Here is a 22,949-nt window from a genome sequence, read left to right as displayed (position 1 = left end):
GATGGGACCGGCCTACCAGGGGCACGGGTGTAAGGTGGCTTCCTGCCCATACCCAAGGAGGTGGGCTCCAGAGTGGCAGATAGGCCCAGGGTGACCACTGTTTCCAGGCTCTGGTTGGATCTCAGGCATCGGGATGGTTGGCTCAGAGGAACTGTGTTTTTTCCTACCTTTCCTTGTATGATATTGAGCCCTTCCGTGCCCAGCTCCCACTCTGCGCATAGTCAGTGTCTCCAAGTGGGCAAAGCCCCAGAGTGGAGTCAGGGTAGGAGGTGCCTTTGCCAAGGTTAGCGAGGGTCTCCGATGACTGTGCTGCTATGGTGCTGAAGTCCCAGCTCTGGGGATGCCCACTGGGACCATGCTGTGGAATTCCAAAGCCACCACTGGACCTTAGTGAAAAGTGTAGGAGGGCTGACCAGCCCTGGTGGGAAGGGGGGGGGCATGATGGGAAGAACTCTTTGGGTTTGCCTCCTCTGGCATGGGAGCATTGCAGGGACTGGAGGGGCCTCTTTTCCTGTCTCCAAGGTGATGGATGTGCCCAATCCCTTCCTGTCACCTGGGAATGGAACCCTCCCCCTAGCCCAGGTACTCTGTCTTCTGTTTACCCATGCCAGCAGCTCCGTGGAAGCAGAGGGGGCTGGGACATGCCCCTAGGAAGAGGGGTGTCTCAGGTACCCAAGCAGGCTTCTTCCAACACCCATGACCACCACTGTTCTGGGCAGGCGCGTCCTGGCCCTCACAGACAGTGGATCTGAAGAAAGGGAAGCACAGCCGTGGAGGACCCTGAGTGCCAGGCCTCCTACTGTCCGCCAGCCAGAAGCTGCCCCCACCCCCTGCACAAGGTTCACCCTCCCCCACCCCCCACTCCACCCTCCTGTGTTTCAGAAACAGGCTCCCATTCTCAGGGCTAAAGGGCCCCAGAGTGGGCAGCACTCTGAGCTGAGGCCTTCCAGAGCCAGAGCCCAGAGGATGGGGAGGCAACAAGTCACGGGCCAAGCCTGCCTGACCTGGAGAGGTGCCCTGGCCCAGTTCCTCTGCCAACTGTGTGTCCTCGCCTTTGTCTTCTTCCGCTTGGGAGGAGCCCCGCTACCACAGTGATGTTAGACAGTCCTAAAAGGCATGCTTTGTCCCATCCCTGCTCTGCCTCACACCCATGCCCAGACCTTACAACTGGGTGAGGTGGGTATTCTTCCCCCTCTCCCCTGAGGGAACTGCTCAAGGAGGTTAGTAGCTCGAGCAAGGCCTCCAGCCTGGGAAGTGTGCAAGCGAGGCAGAACACCCTCTACCACCACTCTCCCAAAGCCCGGGGGAGGGGGGGGCTTGCTTTTTGTTGTTGTTTTGTTTTTTGTTTTGTTTTTCCTTCATCCCCTCAGCAAGCTGCCTCAGGGAACCCAGGAAGCCCCAGAAGTTTCTGGGGCTGGGGAGACTTATAAAGGGCTCCATGCCCCGGGAGCCACACTGGACAGCAGCAGGCCTCGGGCTCTCCGGGGCTGGGCTCCCAGGTGGTGTGCAGAGAGTGGGCCTGGAGCACGGTGAGAGCGACAGCCCCCGGCAGCACGGAGAGCCTGCGCAAGCAGGCAGGTGGAGCTCTTGCTCCGCGCCATGGCCCCTCTGCGGTCTCCGCAGCCGTTCGCATTTCCTGAAACCGGATCTCGGTGTCAGAGCCGCCCCCGGGCCGGGCGGGCACCTCAGCCATGGCCCTGCGCAAGGAGCTGCTCAAGTCCATCTGGTACGCCTTCACCGCTCTGGACGTGGAGAAGAGCGGCAAGGTCTCCAAGTCCCAGCTCAAGGTGAGGGGCCTTCGGGGCCCGGGGTGGCCGGTGGGGGCGCTGCCTTGGCCCCTGGTGCCCAGGAGCCGGGCGGGGACGCTGCGCGGATGGAACTCAGCCATGCAGAGGCCCAGGCCTGGGGAAGGGAGCTGGGACCCGGTAACTGGGACGTCGCCACCGGGTGGTTGCTGCTGCCTGTGCTCTGGGGCCCCAGGGAGGTAACATGCAGAGCCTTTGCCCCGAAACCTGCCCACCCCAACTCTCTGGAGGGTGGAGGTGACATCATAAGGTTTTGAAGGCCATCGGGCCAGGCTACATCCTACACTCCGTGTGATGAGCACACATCTCCCCAGAGTGAAGCAGGGCACGCACCCTACTCCCTCCTGCTGCTTCCTCCTGGCTTTGAAGAGAGACAGTTAGCTAGTACTTGTCAGTCACTTCCTCCCGGAGCTGAGTGAGAGGCTTAAAGAGCCTCTCCCAGTTCCAAACCAGGCTGACTGGGTTGCCTTTGCCAGAGAACAACTCCTCTGAGCCCTGTCTCTCAGATGCAACAGCGCTGGGAAGGGGCAAGGACTGAGACCCTGCTCTGCGGCTGCCCAGCCCACTGCCCACTCCTCCCAGGTGGGAAAACTGTTCTCTTTGGCCTTGGGACCTCAGGCAGGGAAGAGGTTGAATCTGAGCCCAGGAAGAGCCCCCATCGGTGATTGCCCTACAGTTCAATGCCCAGTCCTGGACAATGCCTGGGAGACCAGCAAGTTTCTCTCCTTCCATTCTCCAGTCTCGGCTTAGTGCTGCCTTCTCCACCCTGGTCAGTGGGGAAGAAACAAGGCCCCAGGCCACTGGAACCTGGGGACCCTGGGAGACAGAAGCAGGGTAAGCCTCAGCCCTCAGTGACCTGCCTTACTGATGATCATTCATTCGGTTCACATGTTGACCAAGTGAGTAAGTGCCTGGCATGAAGCTAGGCCCTAGATTTCTGGTGTCTCTTCTGAGCACCCCCAAGGATGCCTGCAGCCTCAAGGAAGCCTCCATTTTTAATGACCAAGATAGGAGGTGCTTGCAAATCTGGGAGAGATGAAAAAGGCAGGGTAGGCGTTGTGCGCCACCCCCACACCACCCCCCTCTTTTGCTGAACTACGACACAATAAACTTGGATGTCCCAAACTGGTCCTGTCCCATAATCTGTCCCTTAGCTAGAATTATGAGCATTCAAAAAATGATTCTTGACTTCCCCAGAAAAGATAGGCCACTACTACCTTTGATCCTTGAGGAAGATTCCTCAAGAGGCAGGCTCTTCCTTACATTTTACTAAATCCTTTTATTGCACATCATGTCATCTAGTGGGGGCTTCCGGATAGGAACAGTCCCAACGTCCATAGTTTGTTGTCTCCAAGGTACTGTCTTCTGTCTCCACTACCTGTAGCCCCTATATCCACTCCAGGCTCTCTATGCCTGCCCCTCGCATAGAAAGTGGCTACCCCTTTTCCTCATGACCTCAGCCAGTAAGGCTTTCTGCCTTATCCCTCTTTTTTCGGCCTCCACCTGGATTGATGCCCATTCCTCACCCCCACACATTGAGTATCTGCAGGGAAGATTCTGTTAGGAGCTCACATACTTGAAATGGCCACCATCTGTACCACATCACTGCTCACACTGAGCCCACCGCCAGCAGCCTTTGGTCACAGAAGAGCAAAGGAAGTTTTCTCCCCCACTCAACAGAAAACATGTCCACTGCTAGCAGTGGGAATCACTGCTAGAAGTGAGAGTCTCAGGCCGGGTGGTGGGTCAGGCAGACACGGTGGGCCCATGTCACGCAAGAGAAGAATAGGGAAGGCAGCTCTTCCCTGAGACCATAGTGGGAGATACTGGAACAGGAGGAAGTAGTGATAGTGTTGGGGGCAGGGATGCCGGAAAGACAAAGGAGCAATAGAGAAGTGGTCAGAAGTCAGAGGAGGAAGCAGATGACAGAGATACCAGGGGGACCAACCCCACCCCTGAAAAGACTTGGGGGAAAAGGGGAAAGACCTTGGGGTTAGTCTGTCCTCACTAACACTGTCCCTCGCCTTAGGGCCCTGGATTGGGACCAGGCAGGGAGACATGCACCAGCCCAGCAAGCAGTGTCTTTCTGTGACAGTCACCACTTCCCTGATGTGTTGGGCTGTCACTGGCTGTCGTGGGCAAAGCCATGATGAGGGAGCGGGAAGAGCAGTCAGGCCTCTGAGAAGTAGCCGAGGAGTCAGGATTGTTCTCTCTGGAGAAGGAAATCTTGGGGAGAGAGCAGATGGGTTTTCCTCTGTTTGAATTCTTGTAGTGGATACAATGGCCTTTGTCCAAATGCGTTGGGAAAAGTACAATTAGACCAATAGGCATGACACTTCTTCACAGGAAGGATTTAGGCGGAGCACCAAATTTCCCAGGAGTTGAGGACTGCCTGAGTTTTCCCAGGGTCCCCAGAACCTCCTTATCTAAGGGTCCTGGCAGATGGCTGCAAGGAGAAAAGCCTTGGCAATAATGGATTTCCTCTCTTCCCTGGGGAGCAGACTTGGTACTAGGCCTAGAGGGGAATCAGCTGAGAATTGGGGTGAGGGCCCTGGAATTAGGGATGTGGATGGAGCAGTATGTCTCTGGCTTAGTGAGCTCTTGGGAGGAAGCAGGCCTGCCCCTTCCCCTTGACTGGCAAGAGCTGGGGTGGGCAGGAAGGATAAACTGGGGCCTTCCTGACTTGACTTTTCAGGTCTTCCAGGCTCCTGAGTTTCAGGCTCTGTGTCTGGAGGGGGACAACAACCCTCACTTTGGTGGCGAGAAAGTTAAGAGCAATTCCAGTCCAGGAATCTGCTGGCTGGGATCTTCAGCCTTTTTTTTTTTTTTTTAAACACTGTCTTTACTGAACCACTTATTTTATTTTATTTTATTTTATTTTTTTACTATATTTTTTTCTTAAGATGTTATTTATTTATTTGATAGAGAGATGGGGGAGGGATCACACAAGTAGGCAGAATGGCAGGCAATGGGAGAGAAAGAAGCAGACTCCCCACTAAGCAGCAAGCCTAATGCGGGGGCTCGATCCCAGGACCCTGGGATCATGACCTGAGCCAAAAGCAGATGCTTAACCAACTGAGCCACCCAGGAGCCAGATCCTCAGCTTTGTTCTGACCCCTCCCTGCTGCTGGTCTCGGGCTGGGATGGCAGGGAGTGATGGGATGATTTAGTGATGCGCAGAGCACGTGACTCAGAGCCACACAGGCCTGCTCCCCAGCTCGATGAGCTTGGGCAAGTGCACACTGTCTCTGAACCGCTGGTTTCTCACCTGTAAAGGCAGAGGATTGAACGGGGGATCACTAGTTAGCCTACAAAGGAAATTTTAACAAAGTACATGAAGTAGATGAAATCAACCCTGGATGCAGCCTCTCCTTTCCCTTTCCACACCCTGTCTTGCCTTTGGTGCCCACTCTCAACCCCTTCTAGCTCTTTCTTTTTCTTTTACTTCTATAAAAAATTTTATTTATTTATTTATTTATTTATTTATTTATTTGAGAAAGAGCAAGAGAACATGAACAGTGGGTGGGGTGGACAGAGAGAAAAAGAGAAGCAAACTCCCTGCTTAGCAGGGAGCTGACTCGGGGTGGATCCCAGGACCCGGAGATCTTGACCTGAGTCAAAGGCAGATGCTTCACAGACTGAGCCACCCAGGTGTCCCCCCTCCCCCACCCCCCTTCTAGCCCTTTCTTGCTGTCAGGAGGCACACTGCTCATCCAGAGATTCCCACCTTTTAAAATTCCCGGTGTTCCTCCCTTGGGATAATAGTTATGCTCTAGTACCCGCTGGCTGAGAAAAATACATTCAGCAACTCTTAAATGGGTCTGTATATTATAAAAGAATCACGTGGTACCTAGTTGCATTTAAAAAAAAAAAAAACTATAGGCCATCTAGGCAAGAGAGAGATCATTAATTCTCTCTGCAGCCATTATTCGATGCTGTGCATGAGTTCCCAAACCTGTCCTATGTGAGCCAATGAAGGCTGGGAACTGCAGGACCATGGGCATGGCACCTGCCCCATCCCCACACTCGAGTTTTTAGGGAACTCACAAGCCCCTCCAGGAGAACCATTTCCCCACATGCCTTCAGAGGAAACAGTGCGTAAATGAAGCCTCTCAAAGGTCAATGGCTGCCAACTCTGAGGTCAGGGGCTGCCTGGCTGGGCGGTGAGACTGTGGGAGTCCTCTTTGAGGGCCCCCCGAAGGGCAGCTTGTGAAAGCTACAAACACCTGGACCCCACCCTTGGAAACTCTGAGTCAGTTGGGAGGGGTGGGGCCCCAGCGCATGTGGGTTTCAGCAGCTCCCCAGGTGATTCTGAGGCTCAGCCAGAGCTCACAGTGGCGGAGAAATCGATCAAGAGCAGGCCTTTAGAGGTAGACATCCAGGAAGACACTTGACCTCTCTGTGCCTTGATCGGTAAAGGGAGGATAATGAGAGGCCCTGCCTCCAGGGGCTGAGGATTGACTAAAATCAGCCAGTGCGCTTGAGCTCCCGCACATTCTGGCCTCTACCTCTGCCATTTCCTTTCCAGTGTGACCCTCCTCCGGTCACGCCCTCTCCCCACCTCTAGCCCCAGCCCTACTCAACCCGCGCCCAGGCACAGGAAGCCTGGCAGTCTGAGGTCTGCCGATCTCTCTGGGGAGAGGCCCTGAGCCCCTGGTGTCTGGTGCTTTTATTCCTTCTTGTCCTGATACCTGAGAGCTCACAGAGATTGGAGCGTCTGTCCTGGACCCCTCAGATGCCACTGGCAAAAGGTACAGGTGAGGAAGGCAGGTCTTAGAGGACAGTGTGGACAAGGGAACCAAGGCAAGCAACAGCTAAGATAACTGTGGTTGTGTGTCCCCCTTCTATCCTAGGGCAGCAGGGATTTTGTATGACATCTCTTTGAACCCTGTTTTTAGACTTATGAACACCGAATCCCAGTGAGGTTCATTTGCGCAGAGAGATTCAGTCTGTGTCCGTCTGACTTTTGTGTTTTTCCTACTTCTTTTTTTTTTTTTAAACATTGTATTTATTTATTTGACAGACAGAGATCACAAGTAGGCAAGAGGCAGGCAGAAAGAGGGGAGGAGGAGAAGCAGGCTCCCTGCCAAGCAGAGAGCCCAATGCAGGGCTCGATCCTAGGACCCTGGGATCATGACCTGAGTCGAAGGCAGAGGCCTTAACTCAATGAGCCACCCAGGTGCCCCAGTATTTTTCCTACTTCTTCCCGTAATGCATTTCAGTTCATTCAACAGATAGTCATTGCATGTCCATTATATGCCAGACCCCGTGATATAACCATGAATACAGAGGTGAATAAAAGGGACAAAAATCCCCACCCTTGAGGGGCTGACATTCTAGCCAGAGAATACAGATGAAAAACAAACTAAGTAAGAATGTATCATGTGATGGAAAATGATACATGACATGGAAGTAAATAAAGCGGAAAGGGGATAGAGATGGGGGTAGAGGGGATGGAGTTATAGATTTAAATAAGGTGGTCTGGAGAAGTCCTCCTTGAGAAGGTGACATCTAAGTAAAGACAGGAAGGAGAAGAGGGTGTGTGCCATGCCTGGACCTGGCAGAAGAATATTCCAGGCTGAAGGTATAGCAAGGGCAAAGGCCCTGAAGCAAGTGTGTGGCTGGCCCATCTGAGGAATGTCAAGAGGGCCAGAGTAGCTGCGGAGAAGGGAGCAAAAGGGATGAAGCCAGAGAAGGTGTGGCGGGCCAGGTTCTACGGGGTCCAAGGCCTCTGGAAGGACTTGGAATTTTACTCCGCGAACAACAGGAAACCATTGGACCATTTAAGTTAGACTTGAGGAGTCAGTCAAAACATTTATCATATGTGGGACATGGTACTGAGCTCTGGAATTAGGCCTGAACTTAGAGTCCTTTCTGCCCTCAAGGAATGTAGAGCACCCAGAAATGCTCACACAAAAAGGGCATAGCAGAGGAATGTTATTATAGAACAACTTAATAACAGAGTACATTAATAACAGTGGTTAATGGCACTCTTTGCTTTTTATCTCTATAGTTTTAAAGTTTTTGTCATAAAAACAATATATGCTCCTGTTTGGAAAAAAAAATCAGAGTGCAGAAGAATATAATTTTAAAGAAGATGAAATTTATTCTATAATAAATTTCATCTTCTTTAAAATTATATTCTATAAGTAAAACATGGTAGTAGTTAAAATTCAAAGACAAATGTAATGTTAAAGATAATGAAAGTTCCTCCCCTCCCTGGGGAAGGATGGTGGGGTGATAGCTGTTAACAGTTTGCTGAGTCCTCTAGATTTTTCCTACATACACATAAACATGTGTACAAAGATTAGGTTGAAATTGCTGACATTTTATTGTTTCAGCCTATTAAAACAGCTATTAAAATTTTCTATTGTTCAACCTAATCTTTGCACACATTTATTTTACAAACATTTCATTTTATAGCTGCTTTTTTCACCAGCCAGTATAGTATGCCTATCTTTCCGTGTCTGTTCATAAAAATATAATAAAAATAACACACAACTTTTATTAAACAATGAGCGAGGCACCAGGTGCTATGCTAAGCTCTTCATTCTAAAAAGCCCTTTGGAGTAGACCAACTTTCTATTTTCACAGAGAACAAGGTCTTAGAGAAGCTAAACCACTTACCCATAAGCTTGTAAGTGGCAGATGGAAAATCTTTCCAACCACGCATAGGTCCATGGCACAATGTACCTGTCCCTACTGAAGGAACCTCCAGCTGTCTCCAATTGCTCGTTTTATAAACAATGCCTCTGTGAAGATTCTTGTATGTGTAGCTCTGTTCCCTTGAGCATTTCCAGGTTAGGTGATTAGAAATGTGAGGGGCAGGGCGTCTGGGTGGCACAGTTGCAGTCGATTTGGCAACCAACTCTTGTTTTGGCTCAGGTCATGATCTCTGGGTTGGGAGATCAAGCCCTCCCGATCAGCCGGGAGTCTGCTTCCCCTCTCCCCTCTCCTTCTGCCCCTCCCCGAGCTTACACACACACACTCTCCTCTCTCTCTGAAATAAATAAATCTTAAAAAGAAAAAAAAAAGTGCTGGGGTCATTCCCAATTTTAAGTTTGATACATTCTTGCCCTCCAGGAAGATTATCAATTCACACCTCAACAGTAGGATATTCAAGAATGGCCCTATTTCTCCACAACCTCTTCAGTGCCTGATGTTATCAGTCTTCTGATCTATGCCAATTCATTAGGTTAAAAAAAAAAAATCTCACTTTCTATACAGGAAGGGATCTAACATTTGCTCCGTGCTGATTTAACTCTGGCTGTCTCCATATGTCCTCTCACTCTATCCTCACAGCCTGTCCACGGAACAGGTATTATCCCACTGTGTTGCTGACAATGATACCGAGGGGCAGAGGGTGAAGGTGTTTATCTCCCTTCCAACAGTTTAACAATTCTGTGGAAGAGTATACCTCTTTCCTCTAGAGGAAGCAAAAAAAAATCGTTGGGCTGATTCTCATTGGCCCACGATTGGTCATGTGTCCTTCCTTGAGCCAATCACCATGATTCCGATGTGCCCACCCCACAGCCGCGTGGGCCAGGGATGCAGAGTCCATAACACAGATATTAGTGAATGGGGGAGAGGTGCTTCTCAAAAACAAACAAACAAACAAACAAACCAAAAAAACCAACAACGAAACAAACAAACACACACACACAAAAAAAGCGAGGCTCCATTACCAACTATGGGTGGAAAGGGCAGACTTCATCAGGAAGAAACTGCCTATCTTTTAGAACAATAGAAGTAGAACCAAACTTGGAACAGGAGGGGCGCCTGGGTGGCTCAGTGGATTAAAGCCCCTGCTTTCCGCTCAGGTTATGATCCCAGAGTCCTGGGATCCAGCCCCACATCGGGCTCTCTGCTCAGCGTGGAGCCTGCTTCCTCCTCTCTCTCTGTGTGCTTCTCTGCCTACCTGTGATCTCCGACTGTCAAATAAATAAAAACAAAAAAACAGAAAACCTGGCGCAGGAGATGATCTGAAGAGTGTGGGGAACGAGGGTAGGGATGGAGGTGGGGGTCAAGGATGGCTGCCCAGAGGGGAGTGAGGGGAAAAGAGAAGCTCCCTCTGGCTGGGCCTTCCAACTTCCAGCTTTGCTGCAGTGGAGCCTGAGGCTCAGTGGAATACTGGGGCAAATTCTCAATTCTTTGTCCCGTGTCGTCCAGTCCAGTCCAGTCCCGTCCAGTCCCGTCCAATCCCGTTCTCCCCCCACGCCCCCACCACCCCCGCACCTACCTTTCACCAGAGAATAAAGAAGTGCCAACTCTGGGATGTTACCAGCTCCTGCCTCAGGAACTGATTCTAAGCTTAACTGCTGGTGGTGGGAATAGCCCTTCTGCACATCATTCACTGACTGCCTTTCATGTGCAGAAGAGGACACAGGGGCTGTGGGACACAGGAACAGAGATGTTGTCTCCAGAGTCGCAATCTACCTTTAGAAAGAGCCTGAGGGTCAGCACTGGAATAGTGAGGCAGCCTTCAGAGCCAGGCACACCTGCTTTGAAGCTCAGCTCAGCTGTTTACTCTGAACTTTATTATTTTATTATTTTTTTAGAGAGAGTGTGTGTGCAGGAGTGGGGGCAGAGAGCAGAAGAAGAGGGAGAGAGAGAATCCCAAGCAGACTGCTGTCTCAGTACAGAGCCCAATTTGGGGCTCGATCTCATGACCCCCAAGATCAGGACCAGAGCAGAAATCAGGAGTCAGACACTCAACCAACTGAGCCACCCAGGTGACCCAGTAATGAGTACTTGAACCATTCCCTCTGTGATACGAACTACAACAGAATTACCCCCAAGGCAATTTTATTTTTTCCTGATCTTGTTCAAACTTCAATCTCTTTCGTGGTTTGTTTCCCCTCCACGCCATCGCGGCCACCATCCCTCCCAGGCCTTTTCCTCCACATGTCACACACCATCTTGCACAAGCCTTCTCTGAGCCCTCCCCAGCTCCCTTCCATCTTTGAAGGACAGTGACTGGGAGAGCTGCACTTGCCTTTACTGGACCAGACACACTGTAGCCTGAACCCCAAGTCTTTGATGGGAATGATAGGAAATTCAGGGCTCCTGCCCTGGGGCGACAGCCACCTCCCTGTTGACAGCCCAGCATCCTAGGAAGCCCCTGAGTTTGGGGATCTGCGGAGCTGGGTTTGAATCCAGACTCTTGCTCACTGTGGATCCTTAGGCAAGTCCCTGGATCTCTTGACCCTCAGTGTCCTTCTCTGCAGAAAGAGGACCTCCCTACCCAATGAAGTGTCTGAGAACATGGCTGCTTGGGTTTGAATCCCAGCTCTTTTACCTCATCTGTAAAGCGGGGATATTAACAGTGGTGTTGGGGGTTAAGTGAATTATATATAACGTGCTTAGCTCAGGGCTTGGTGCATAGTAAAGTGTGTATGGTTTAGGGTTTGTTTTGTTTTGTTTTGTTTTTATTGAGGTATAATTGTCATATAACATTATATTAGTTTTAGGTATACAAATTAATGACAAGGTATTTATAAATATTGTGAAGCGATCACCGCAATGTCCAGTTAACATCCATCACCATATATAGTTACAAAACTTTTCTCTTGGGAGGGCACTTGGGTGGCTCAGTGAGTTAAAGTCTGTGCCTTCAGCTCAGGTAATAATCTCAGGGTGCTGGGATCGAGCCCTGCATCAGGCTCTCTGCTCAGCAGGGAGCCTGCTTCCCCCTTTTTTTCTACCTTCCTCTCTGCCTACTTGTGATCTCTCTGTCTCTGTCAAATAAATAAATTAAATCTTTAAAAAAAAAACAACTTTTTTCTTGGGATGAGAATTTTTAAAAATCTAGTTTTAGCAACTTTCAGATAGGCCAGACTATAGTCTCCATGTTGTAGGATACCTCCTCATTATTTATTTTATAACTGAAAGTTCTACATTTTGACCCCCTTCACCCAGTATACCTGCTGCCCTATCCCCTACCCCTGGCAACCACCAATGTTTTCTGTCTCTGAGCTTACAGTAGGGGGATGAAGGGTTAATTTGTTTTTTAGATTCCACATAGAAGTGAGATCATATGGTATATGTTTTTCTCTGACTTGTTTCACTTAGTGTAATGCCCGCAAGGTCCACCCATGTTGTTACAAATGGCAAGATGTCTTTCTTTTGTATGGCTGAATCATATTCCCCCGTATTCAGATGCCTATGTTTTAGTTATGATTGAATTGAATAATGCATGCAGAGGACTTAACTGGGATGGGAATGGTGACAAGCCAGGAGGTGGCAGCACCCCTCTAGCCCGGCTCCAGCTGGGACACAGGAAGGCAAACTGCCACTCTGTCTCAGGTGCTGTCCCACAACCTGTACACGGTCCTTCACATCCCCCACGACCCCGTGGCTCTGGAGGAGCACTTCCGGGATGATGACGACGGCCCTGTGTCCAGCCAGGGATACATGCCTTACCTCAACAAGTACATCCTGGACAAGGTGGGGCCTTGCTTGAGGGGGCGCCTCTCCCCACTTCCCAGTCTGTGCAGCGCCCCAATACATTGCCACCCCAACTCCTCCCACCTATAAACTCCCCACTGTCCATCCCTGCCCTCCCATCTCCATCCTTCAGATTCCAGCCTCTCGCCCCCTCCCTGCCCCCCCCTCACTCCCTCCTCCATCTCCCTCACCTCTATTCTAGCCTCCACCCTTCCACCCCGCCCCTGCCTCGGGGGTTTCCAGCCATAACCTTTACAAAGGGCTTCCCTCAGGGCTGTGCCTCCTGCTCTTCCCAGCCATCCCTCTCTTCTTGAGTTCTTCCTGGTTGTCCATCCCGCCACCTTGGCCTCCCCTCCTTTCTCCCCTGGGCTGAGGGACAGGTTTCTCTATCGGCAGGGGACTCGGGTGTGTGTGGAGGGGGTGGGTGGTGGGAATCAGCTAGTTACCCGATAAGCAGCTCAGGGACTCCTCAAGTTAAAGAACCCCAGCTTGTCAGGGTGGGGAGCAGGGAAGAGACCCCAGGAAAGCAGCTAGAGACTTGTCCGGTGGGAGAGCTGGGATGGGCTGGCCGTTTTGGCTGACTTGCTGGCTTGGTGGCAGGTGGAAGAGGGGGCTTTCGTTAAGGAACACTTTGATGAGCTCTGCTGGACCCTGACGGCCAAGAAGAACTACCGGGTGGACAGCAACGGGAACAGCATGCTCTCCAATGAGGATGCCTTCCGCCTCTGGTGCCTCTTCAACTTCCTGTCCGAGGACAAGTACCCTCTGATCATGGTTCCTGATGAGGTGAGGGCAATGGCAATGGCAGTCCCAGAGACTGAATCCCGGGGGCCAGCAAAACCTTGAAGGAGGCCAAATCACCTCTTAAATTTCCCACAACCCCTTTCTTCTTGGTCTCCCCATGCTGGTGCCTCTCTGCCCCCAGCTGTCTTCAGATGCCTAGCATTGCCTGTATCAGAGTCATTGTGCCCAGGAAAACCAAAACTACCCTTCCTTCAGTGCTCTCTTAGCCCTCAAGGGAAGAAAATGACCACAGATTCTATTTACATGACAGTATAAATGCCTAATACCTTACAGGGCATTTAAAAATGAAAACATTTAAGATCGAATGGCAGGATTCCAGGCACTGTGGCAATCTGAGAAGGTTACTAGATGAGGGGAAGGGAGAATTTCCAGGGATGTCTGGCCCATTACTTCAGGGCTGGATGGGCAACCAAATCTGGCCCCAGTTCTAGATTTTTCCCTCCCTGTCTTCTATAATATAGAGGAGAGCCGGGGCATACCCAGCTCTGGCTCCAGAGGGCATCTGGGGGTAAAGGCCTGGATTGTGTTCCCCTATCTCCTCAACTTATGGATGAAGCCAGGGCACGTCCCCCCCCTTCCCACTTCACCTCTCCCCCATGCATTTAGCCTTCTCCTGAACCTTTTGCCCTTTTGGTGGCTATGAAGATGCCAGGGCGCATTTAGGTCTTAGGTATGGTGGGGAGCGGTCCTCTGTGTTCACAAGAAGTCCTAACGTATCTAACCTCACTCAGACTTATCTCCTGGAAGGGCAAGGGGAGTGCCTAATCGCTGAACTGGTACACCCACCCTACTCCCAGTTGGACCAGTAACCTCCAGAGGGAAAGTCCTACAGAGAGTGTCCCAAGCAGCTGCTGGGGCAGGTAGGGGACATGTATCCATCTGCACAGGCACCCGGCTAGGCACCCTTGTCAGACCTCTGCCTATCAGGGGAAGGGGGCCCCTCGTAGGCCAGAAGGCTGCTCACTGCCGTGATCAACACATTGTATGTACAAACTGCAGCAGGATGAACCCCAACCGCCACTTCCTGTTCCTCTGTAGCAGGTTTCCTGTCCCTGCCCTGCTTACACCCACCCCCAATCCCCTTGCCCTCCCAGAAGGGAAGGATCCTCGGGGTTGGGGCTTGGGTTTGGAATAAGGACTCAGATGAGATACAACTTGAGTTCTAGCTGCCACCAACTTGCTGTATGATTTAGAACGAGTCACTTCCCCCTCTGGGCCTCAGTTTGGTCGTTGGCCAAGTAAGGGTATTGGATGAGAGGGCCTTTGTGCCCCTTTGACTTGTTATATGATTTGCTGCCTCTGCCTGACCCCCAGCCCTCAGCCTTCACCCTGCCCTTGATTTAAAGCATGAAGGAATGGGATGTGGGACTGGAAATTGGGGAGGGGAAGGGAATGCCCGAATTGGGGTTGGGGCTCCAGGATCCCCCCTTCAATCTACCCCAATTTATTTTATTTTCTTTTTTTTTTTTTTAAGATTTCATTTATTTATTTGACAGACAGAGAGACAGCGAGAGAGGGAACATAAGCAGGGGGAGTGGGAGAGGGAGAAGCAGGATTTCCACTGAGCAGGGAGCTTGATGCAGGAATCAATCCTGGGACCCTGGGATCATGACCTGAGCCGAAGGCAGACGCTTAACGACTGAGCCACCTGAGCACCACTCCACCCTGGTTTCCACCAACATTTAGTCATCTGGCTTCCCTACTCCCGTCCCTGGTCACCTCTGCCCAGGCTCTGGGAGCCAGAGAGGGCCCCCCCCATCCTGATATTGTCATAGGCAACACTGTCTGCTATAGTCACCAGGCTCCCCGCCTCCTCCAGGTGGAATATTTGCTGAAGAAGGTGCTCAGCAGCATGAGCTTGGAGGTGGGCTTGGGTGAGCTGGAGGAGCTGCTGGCCCAGGAAGCCCAGGCCGCCCAGACCACCGGAGGGCTCAGCGTCTGGCAGTTCCTAGAGCTCTTCAACTCCGGGCGCTGTCTCCGAGGTGTGGGGCGGGACACCCTCAGCATGGCCATCCACGAAGTCTACCAGGAGCTCATCCAAGATGTCCTGAAGCAGGTCAGGCCAAGCTGGGAACTCAGGGAGGACCCAAGACAGGGTGAAGAGGGGATGGTGGGGGGGTGCGGTGACGCCTCTGACTTGGCTCTGGCTATGACAGGGCTACCTGTGGAAGCGAGGGCACCTGCGGAGGAACTGGGCAGAACGCTGGTTCCAGCTACAGCCCAGCTCCCTCTGCTATTTCGGGAGTGAAGAGTGCAAGGAGAAGAGGGGTACCATCCCGCTGGATGCACAATGCTGCGTGGAGGTGAGGGGGACCAGCGAAGGGGGTGGAGTGCAATTCAGGGCCCAGAGGCTCTCCAGTGTGGTATAAAAGCAAGAGGCTCGGGAGGAGAGTGGATGGAGAAAAGCCACAGTGGCAAATTTCTGCTTAGATGACTGTAACCCAAATATATCTGGGTGCCTCAAGGCCATTCTCATGCATGCCACAAAACAAAACAAACCCAAACTGCAACAAATTTAATACTAAAGCCACTGGTGAGTAATGTGGATTTTGCTAAGGATTTTAGAGGAGATGGCTTATGTCTCATGCTACAGAGCAAACTTTTTTTTTTTTTTTTTTAGGGAGAAAGAGAGTGGGTGGCAGAGGGGTGTGGAGGAGGGGCAGAGGGCGGGGGAGAGAGACTCCTTTTTTTTTTAATAGTTTATTTATCTCTTTGACAGAAAGAGAGATCACAAGTAGGCAGAGAGGCAGGCAGAGAGAGAGGGGGAAACCGACTCCCCACTGAGCAGAGAGCCCGATGTGGGGCTCGATCCCAGGATCCTGAGATCATGACCTGATCCTAAGGCGGAGGCTTAACCCACTGAGCCACCCAGGTGCCCCAAGAGAATCCTTTTTTTAAAAAAGCTTTATTTACTTATTGAGAGAGAGAGGGGCGGGCGTGGGGTAGGGGAGGGGCAGAGGGAAAAGGAGAATCCCAGGACCCCAAGATCATGACCTGAGCCATCCACGTGCCCTGAAAGAGAATCTCCATGCTCAGCGAGGAGCCCACTGCAGGGCTTCATCTTATGACTCTGACATCATGACCTGAACCAAAATCAAGAGTCGGAGCCTTAACCGACTGAGCCAACTTGGTACCCCCAGAGCAAAACTTTCCAAAAATCCCCTTAAGAAGTTTTTCTCCTTCACCCAAATTCCATTCACTTTGGCAATTCTATTCATCCCTAGTCTTTCTCCACATCCCTCTCCTCCAGTGCTTCCCCTCCCTTTTCCCCCCTTGGCTCTATCTGTTATTATTTTAGGAGACCTAAAAATTATTTTAAATGGTAGTTTTTTAAAAAATGCATATATACACCTATACACACACACACACACCCCTAACATGAAGTTTGCCATTTTAACCATTTTAAGTGTACAATTCTTGGTATTAAGTACATTCACAATGTTGTATAACCCTCACCACTATCTATTTCTAAAACTTTTTCATCATCACAAAGAGAAATTCTCTACCTATTAAGAAATAACTCATCCCTTCTTTCTCCCCAGTCCCTGGTATCCTCTATTCTACTTTCTGTCTCCACAAATTTGCCTATTCTGGGTACCTAGAATGGAATGGAATCACCTAATATTTTGTCCCTCTGTGACTGGCTTTTCTTCAGTGTAAAGTTCCAAAGTCCATCCATGTTGTGGCACAGGTCAGGACTTCAGTCCTTTTTATGACTGTATAATATTCCATCACATAGATAGACCACATTTTGTTTATCTACTCATGGACTGATGGACAATGGGTTGTTCCCATCCTTTGGCCATTGTGAATAATGCTGGTTTGGCCATCCATACAGAAGTTTCTGGGTAAGTATATGTTCTCATGTCTCTGGGTATATACTGAGTAGAATTGCTAGATCATATGGTAACGCTATGTTTAACTTTTTAAGGAATAGCCAAATTGTTTTCCAAACCAGCTGTACCATCTCACATTCTCACCAGCAGTGTATGAGCGTTCCACTTTGTCCATATTCTTGTCAACATGTGTTATTTAAATTTTTTAAAAATTATTCTTATAGGGCACCTGGGTGCCTCAGTCAGTGAAGCATCTGCCTTTGGCTTAGGTCATGATCGCAGGGGCCTGGGATCGAGTCCTCCGTCAGGCTCCTTGCTCATGGAGCGGTCTGCTTCTCCCTCTGTCCCTCACCCCACTTGTTCTCTCTCTCTCTCAAATAAATAAATAAAATCTTTAAAAAAAAATTACTGTAGCCATCCTAGGCTCTCTCCATTTTTGCCACGTAAGGAAACAGGTGTCACTGAGGACGGAGCATAGATCTTAGGCAGAAAGCCCAGCTCCACCACCAACAGGCAGTGTGAACTGGGTATGTTCCTGGACCTAGTAAAGCCTCAGTTTCTTTTTCTATAACGTGGAATTAATAATGCGTGCTTGGCAAGGTTATCTTGGCATTGTGAATAAAATGATGCATCTAAACACTAGTTCAGCCTCGAAAGCACAAGAAGCTCAATACATGGGACACCCAGCTGGCTCAGTCAATGGAGTGTGTCTTTTGATCTCGAGGCTGTGAGTTTTCAAGTCCCATGTTGGGTGTAGAGACGGCTTAAAAATAAAATCTTAAAAAAAATAAAAAAGAAGAAGGAGAAGAATCTCAAAAAGTGTTAGCTGTATTTTCCAGTAAAATATAAGCTTAGGGAAGGCAGGGATTTGGTCTGTTAGTCCCACCTCAGTATCCTAAATGCCTAGAACAATGAGCCGCACTCAGGAGACACTCTAAGATATCTGTGGAATGAATGGATGGAGAACTTACCCAACAGGCAGGGCTATGTGAAAATGAATGATTTGGGTAGTGAGGACCCTGTCATGGAAGGTGTTCAAGAATGATCTGCACCCATACTCAGTAATGGACTAGGTGGCAGGCCCCATGGAGAGACACCAAGACAAAAACTTGCCCACCCTACCTCCAAAGAGCAGAGGCTACAAGACTTGAGGGGACATGAGCGCACCCAGAATTAACCTCTTTGCCAGGCCAAACAGGCAGACCCGGAGCAGTGCCCCGGGAAGGGGAAGGAGGTCAGTAAGAAGGGGTAGGGGTTGGAGCTGGAGCACTCCTGCGGCACCCCTACTCCAGTGAAGCCAGCCTGTCTGGGAACACCTGCCCTCTTCCAGGTGCTGCCAGACCGAGAGGGGAAGCGCTGCATGTTCTGTGTGAAGACAGCCACCCGCACGTACGAGATGAGCGCCTCAGACACGCGCCAGCGCCAGGAATGGACAGCTGGTGAGTGCTCGCTGGGTGGTCTGGGTCTGTCTGGACCTCAGTCGCCTTCTCTGTGTAAAGGGGGGTGATGACACTGTCCAGCGGGAGGCTGGAGACTGCCTCGAGCCTCCTCGGAGGCCCCTTTCTGGAGGTGGGCCACCTCGAGGACCCCGCTGCTCCTGGCTGGCGCCATGCTGACCCCCTCTCTGTCCCTCCGCAGCCATCCAGACCGCGATCCGGCTGCAGGCCGAGGGGAAGACTTCGTTGCACAAGGACCTGAAGCAGAAGAGGCGCGAGCAGCGGGAGCAGCGGGAGCGACGCCGAGCGGCCAAAGAGGAGGAGCTGCTGCGCCTGCAGCAGCTGCAGGAGGAGAAGGAGCGAAAGCTGCAGGAGCTGGAGCTGCTACAGGAGGCGCAGAGGCAGGCCGAGCGCCTGCTTCAGGAGGAGGAGGAGCGACGCCGCAGCCAGCACCGGGAGCTGCAGCAGGCGCTGGAGGGCCAACTGCGCGAGGCGGAGCAGGTGGGGCGGGTTCCCGGCGGGGGCGGGGAGGTGGGGATGAGGAGAGACCCGGCCCAAAGCCGAGATCTGGGGGCGTGGTTGGGGGCGGAGCCCGCGGGCCGGGTTAGGCGTTGCATGGAGGAGGGGCGTGGAATGAGGGACTTGGGACAGAGCCCGGCACTTGAAGCCTGCATCTGGGACGGGCCCTGTGCCAGGGGCGGCGTGAGGAGGGGATGGGGGTACAGGAACCTGGCCATGGGATGGCTTGAGATGAAAGATGGGGCGGGGCCGAAGCTGAGTGCTATAGGTGGTAGAGGAGACCTGGGCTGGGGGCGGGGCTTGGACAGAGATGCTGCTAAAGACCCCCATAGTCAGGAATGAGTTTGGAACAATGCTAGACTAGATCGGACTAGACTCGATCTAAGTGTACAGTGAAACCAGTTTGGGGAAGGAGAGACGAATGTGGAGGCGGACTAGACATGTAGAGGCAATCAGATATAGGATTTAAGAGATCTAGAGCTGGAGTTAGAGACACCTGGATCCGATCGCCACTCTGCCTACTTAGGAGCCTTGTGATCTCAGGCAAGTTACTTAGCCTCTCTGTGGCTCAGTCACTTATCAGTGACATGTTGATGCTAACTGTGCTCCTAGAGGTATGATGAGGATCAAATTAGGAAACACCTTTAGTTGTTATAACAATTATTATAATTATAGTCTCTCCCTGCCTGGCACTAGCCCTAATTATAGTCATAATACCTAATATTATAACACATAATGATAATAATTAAGGCTGGTGCTAGGCGGGGGGTGACTTTACCTCCCTCCCCCCATGTAGCATCTGTTCGCTGACCATTATCTGACCTAGTAAGGCTCCCAGAAAGAGATCAGATCAGGAAGGAATCCCGACATGAAGGAACTCCCCAGACGCTCAATGGGACAGAGAGCTATGTGGACCAGCCTAGAGGAGTCCTGGGGAAAGGGCAGCGCACCTGCAGACTCCTCTACCCCACGCGGTGCCCCCGGTGACATGGCTCCGCGCCCCCGCACAGGCCCGGGCCTCCATGCAGGCTGAAATGGAACTGAAGAAGGAGGAGGCTGCCCGGCAGCGGCAGCGGATCCAGGAGCTGGAGGAGATGCAGCAGAGGCTCGAGGAGGCCTTGCACCTGGAGGTGAAAGCTCGGCGGGACGAGGAGGCTGTGCGCCTCGCCCAGACCAGGTAGGACTGAGGGGCCCCTTCTCGTTCCTCTCCCCTGCTTCCCCGGCGTCCTCCTTGCTGAGCACCTGCGAGGTGCCATGGCTCTGGAGACGACCCAGTGCGCGCCCCCCTCGGCAGACTGCTAGAGGAGGAGGAGGAGAAACTGAAGCAGCTGCTGCAGCTGAAGGAAGAGCAGGAGCGCTACATCGAGCGGGCACAGCAGGAGAAGCAAGAGCTGCAGCAGGAGATGGCGCTGCAGAGCCGTTCCCTGCAGCAAGCCCAGCAGCAACTGGAGGAGGTGCGGCAGAACCGGCAGAGGGCCGACGAGGACGTGGAGGTGAGGCCTGGGGTGAGGGTGGGCGACGGGGTGAGCCCCTCATGCACAGAACCTGCAGCCTTCCCTCAGACACCGAGTAGACCGTCTCCCCGCTGTGTGACCTCAGGCAGATTGCCTAACCTCTCTGAGTTTCGAGTCCCTCATCTGGCCCGTAATAAGCATGGCCTGAAGACTAAAGGAGCTGGTGGGTGTGATATTTAGTATGCAGCAAGTGTGGAAGAGACATGAGCTGCTATTTTTATCATTATTATCAATCTGGGCAAAATCTCCTCATCCTCTTCCAAGCTCCTACCTTGCTATCCCTGTACTTTGGCTCTCATCTCCATAGAAGAGGGGTTTTTTGGTTGTTGTTGTTTTTATTATTTATTTTTATTTTTTAAAGATTTTATTTATTTGAGAAAGAGAGTACAAGCTGGGGGCAGGGGTAGAGGGAGAGAATGAAACATACTCCCCGCTGAGGAGGGAACCAGATGCAGCCTCCATCCAGGACCCTGGGATCATGACCTTTGCCGAAGGCAGGCGCTTAACCAACTGAGCCACACAGGCACCCCAAATTTTTTTATGTTCTATTAATATAATTTTATTTTGACTTGGTCATTGTAAAAAAATCTGTACACAGAAACATGTAACATAGAAAGGGGAAGTTCCTCTGTGATTCCCTCACCTGACAACCACTGCTAAGGGCTAGGGGACCGGTGGAGCAGAGGTTTTGCTTTTGGTCCTGGAGAGGTGGTATGGTGTGGTGGTTTATAGTTCAACATAGGTCCCTGGGCAAGTCACTTAAATTCTTTTTTTAAAAAAATATTTTATTTATTCATTCATTCATTCATTCAACAGAGAGAGAGGGGGAGAGAGAGCACAAGCAGGGGGAGGAGCAGAGGGAGAGGGAGAAGCGGACTCCCCACTGAGCAGAGAGCCCAATGTGGGGCTCCATCCCAGGACCCTGGGATCACGGTCCAAGCTGAAGGCAGATGCCTAACTGACTGAGCCACCCAGGCGCCCCATCATTTAACTTCTTCTGCACTGGTTTGTTGTTAGCATCTGCTCTGGAGATTAACTAAAATGATAAATATATTTTAGCATCTCTTAGCTGCTTAATGAATGGAACTATAATGATGACAATTTTTTTTTTAGATTTTATTTATTTATTTGACAGAGAGAGATCACAAGTAGGCAGAGAGGCAAGCAGAGAGAGAGAGGGAAGCAGGCTCCCTGCCGAGCAGAGAGCCCGATGCGGGGCTCGATCCCAAGACCCTGAGATCATGACCTGAGCCGAAGGCAGCGGCTTAACCCACTGAGCAACCCAGGCACCCCAAATGGTGACAATTTTTGACCCTTTCGGGAGTCCACGAGACCCCTGAAATTGGAAGTTCATCTATATAACTCTTTATGAAATATGTGAGTTTTTCTGGGAAGATGATCAATAGCCTTCGTCAGATTCTAAGGGGCCTGCAGACCCGAAAAGGTCAAGACACCCCATGGAGGATGGTGTTTTTGACATGCTGTCCGCTGGCCCTGACCCCACAGGCTGCCCAGCGGAAGTTGCGGCAGGCCAGCACCAACGTGAAACACTGGAATGTTCAGATGAACCGGCTCATGCATCCAATTGAGCCTGGAGGTGAGAATGGGGAAAGCCTGGAACTTTCTCTGGAGTGGGGCGGGGGAAGGGAGGGAGAAAGGGATACCTCCAGATCTAGAGAGGCTGCACAGGATTGAAGTTCAGGAGGTTCTCCTCTCCCCCAAGGGCTGAGAAAAGGCCTCTCAACCTCTCTTTAGGTTGCCTTTCTCCTTACTCACGGTTGCCTTTTCTTTGCCAGATAAGCGTCCCACCACCAGTAGCTCCTTCACAGGCTTCCAGCCACATCTACTTGCCCGCCGTGACTCCTCCCTAAAGCGCCTGACCCGCTGGGGATCCCAGGGCACCCGGACCCCCTCGCCCAGCAGCGGTGAGCAGCAGAAGTCCCTCAACGGTGGGGACGAGGCGCCCATCTCAGCCTCCACCCCTCAGGAAGATAAACTGGACCCAGCACCAGAAAATTAGCCTCTGCTATCCCCTCTTCCTCCCAAACTCATACCCACCAGAACCCAGCCACAGCTGGCCTGTGGGTGATGCCAGCCCCCGCAGAAGAGGGAGCTAAGGCCCTGGTGCCAGGAGCTCTGGCCCTCCAACCATGACACAGTCCAGAATGGAGCCTAGTTCATTTTTGGCACCAGCCCTAAGCCCCTGACCGCTTAGGCTGTCTGGGATGTTGATCCTTGAGAACTTGACCTTGTGCCTTAACCCCAAGGACCCTGTGCCCTGGGCTGGAAAAGAGAGCAAACCAGCAAGCCAATGGCATGTGCCCTCAGACTGCCACCAGGTTGTGGAGGTGCATTTCCAAATAAAAACTGTTCTTGGAATGAACCCTCGATCAGGTCTGCCATCCCTCTCTCCCACCATGTCCGCTCTTTCAGCCTCAAGTCTACTTGTAGGTCCCCGAGAATAAAGTGGAGGGTGGGGCAAGGCAAGTACATGCTGCTGCTTACTACCTGGGTGACTTTGGTCAAGTCTGCTCACCTGATTGCGCTTCAGTTCCCATGGTGGTAAAATACGGATACTAATGGAACCTG

At 51.5% G+C, this 22,949-nt stretch overlaps 1 protein-coding gene across 2 annotated transcripts; it reads left to right on the top strand.

The window, feature by feature from the left end:
- Positions 1 to 527: 527 nt before the first annotated feature.
- DEF6 (DEF6 guanine nucleotide exchange factor) lies at positions 528 to 22,743 on the top strand. 2 transcript variants are annotated; one of them, XM_082732365.1, is made up of 12 exons: positions 528 to 582; positions 1,624 to 1,787; positions 12,111 to 12,251; positions 12,852 to 13,037; positions 14,875 to 15,111; positions 15,212 to 15,358; positions 18,222 to 18,330; positions 18,530 to 18,828; positions 19,857 to 20,023; positions 20,141 to 20,339; positions 21,867 to 21,957; positions 22,157 to 22,743. In XM_082732365.1, the coding sequence occupies exons 2-12, from the start codon at positions 1,692 to 1,694 to the stop codon at positions 22,378 to 22,380; spliced, it is 1,896 nt and encodes a 631-aa protein (XP_082588491.1). In that variant the 5' UTR covers positions 528 to 582; positions 1,624 to 1,691; the 3' UTR covers positions 22,381 to 22,743. The 2 variants fall into 2 exon arrangements, with proteins under 2 accessions (XP_082588491.1, XP_082588490.1); XM_082732364.1 differs by having other exon boundaries at positions 720 to 1,787.
- Positions 22,744 to 22,949: the final 206 nt, after the last annotated feature.

The sequence above is a fragment of the Mustela nivalis genome (genome assembly GCF_964662115.1).
Source record: "Mustela nivalis genome assembly, chromosome: 5".
NCBI classification, from domain to species: domain Eukaryota; kingdom Metazoa; phylum Chordata; class Mammalia; order Carnivora; family Mustelidae; genus Mustela; species Mustela nivalis.
Note: the sequence above shows the minus strand (reverse complement) of the source record. Positions and strands in the feature narration are given on the sequence as shown.